Source organism: Bison bison, unplaced genomic scaffold (assembly GCF_000754665.1).
Source record: "Bison bison bison isolate TAMUID 2011002044 unplaced genomic scaffold, Bison_UMD1.0 scf7180017864200, whole genome shotgun sequence".
In the NCBI taxonomy this organism is placed as follows: Eukaryota; Metazoa; Chordata; class Mammalia; order Artiodactyla; family Bovidae; genus Bison; species Bison bison.
The window spans coordinates 6828622-6829463 of record NW_011494772.1 but is presented as its reverse complement, the minus strand read 5'-3'; the positions used below and the strand labels follow the sequence as shown (position 1 = coordinate 6829463).

Here is an 842-nt window from a genome sequence, read left to right as displayed (position 1 = left end):
CTAAATAGATCAGAGATCTCACACCCTAGAATAAAGGTCCTCCCCCCAAATTTCAGGATGGGTAGTTTTTCTATGTTATTACAAAGGAATCCTTAATTGTGGACTGAATGTTTGTATCTCCCTCCCCAAATCCATGTGTTGAGGCCCCCAATGTGATATATTAGGGGCATTTAGGAAGGTATTATGGTTAGATGAAGTCATGAGGGTAAAACCCTCAAGATGACATTAGTACCCATATAAAAAGAAACCAGAGGGACTTCCCTGGCAGTCCAGCAGTTAAGACTCTGCACTTCCATTTCGAGGGCTATGGGTTCAGTACCTGGTCAGGGAGCTTTTTAAAAAAGAAGACACCAGAAAGTTTGTTCTTTCTCTCTGCCATGTGAGGACCTGGCAAGAAGGTGGCCATCTGCAAGCCAGGAAGAGAGATGTTATCAGAACCCAACCATACTAGCACTCTGATCTTGGACTTCTGGCCTCCAGAATGGTAAGAAAATAAATTACTGTTTCAGCTACCCTGTCTATAGTACTATATTATGGTGGCCTGAGCTGGCTAAGACATCTTAGGCTTTCACTTTCCAGGCCCTGTGTTTTATGTCAGAGTCCTTGTACTTGCACCGTCTACTTCTGTCAACACCAGCAGTCCCTAGTCAGTGGCCCTCCCATTCCTGCCCCTTGATCTGCAGGCATTGAGCCAGAGGGCTATCTGAAGGCTGGGGGCAAAGACACTTAGCCTACCACACTGTGCCATCTGCACTCCAGGCTGCCAGCCAGGATGTGGAGCTGGACTTTGGAGAAGCAGGTGAACGGGGTGGCCCCCAGGGGTCTTGAGGCACGGGTACTGG

The 842-nt window shown here is 47.9% G+C and overlaps 1 protein-coding gene across 1 annotated transcript in view; it reads left to right on the top strand.

The window, feature by feature from the left end:
• The first annotated feature begins 772 nt into the window (after positions 1-772).
• Positions 773-842, top strand: part of GLOD5 (glyoxalase domain containing 5) — a 19478-nt gene continuing 19408 nt past the window's right edge. Inside the window, exon 1 of the mRNA XM_010844351.1 lies at positions 773-799. Within this exon, the coding sequence (XP_010842653.1) occupies positions 773-799 (27 nt within the window). The remainder of the gene's footprint in view (positions 800-842) is intronic.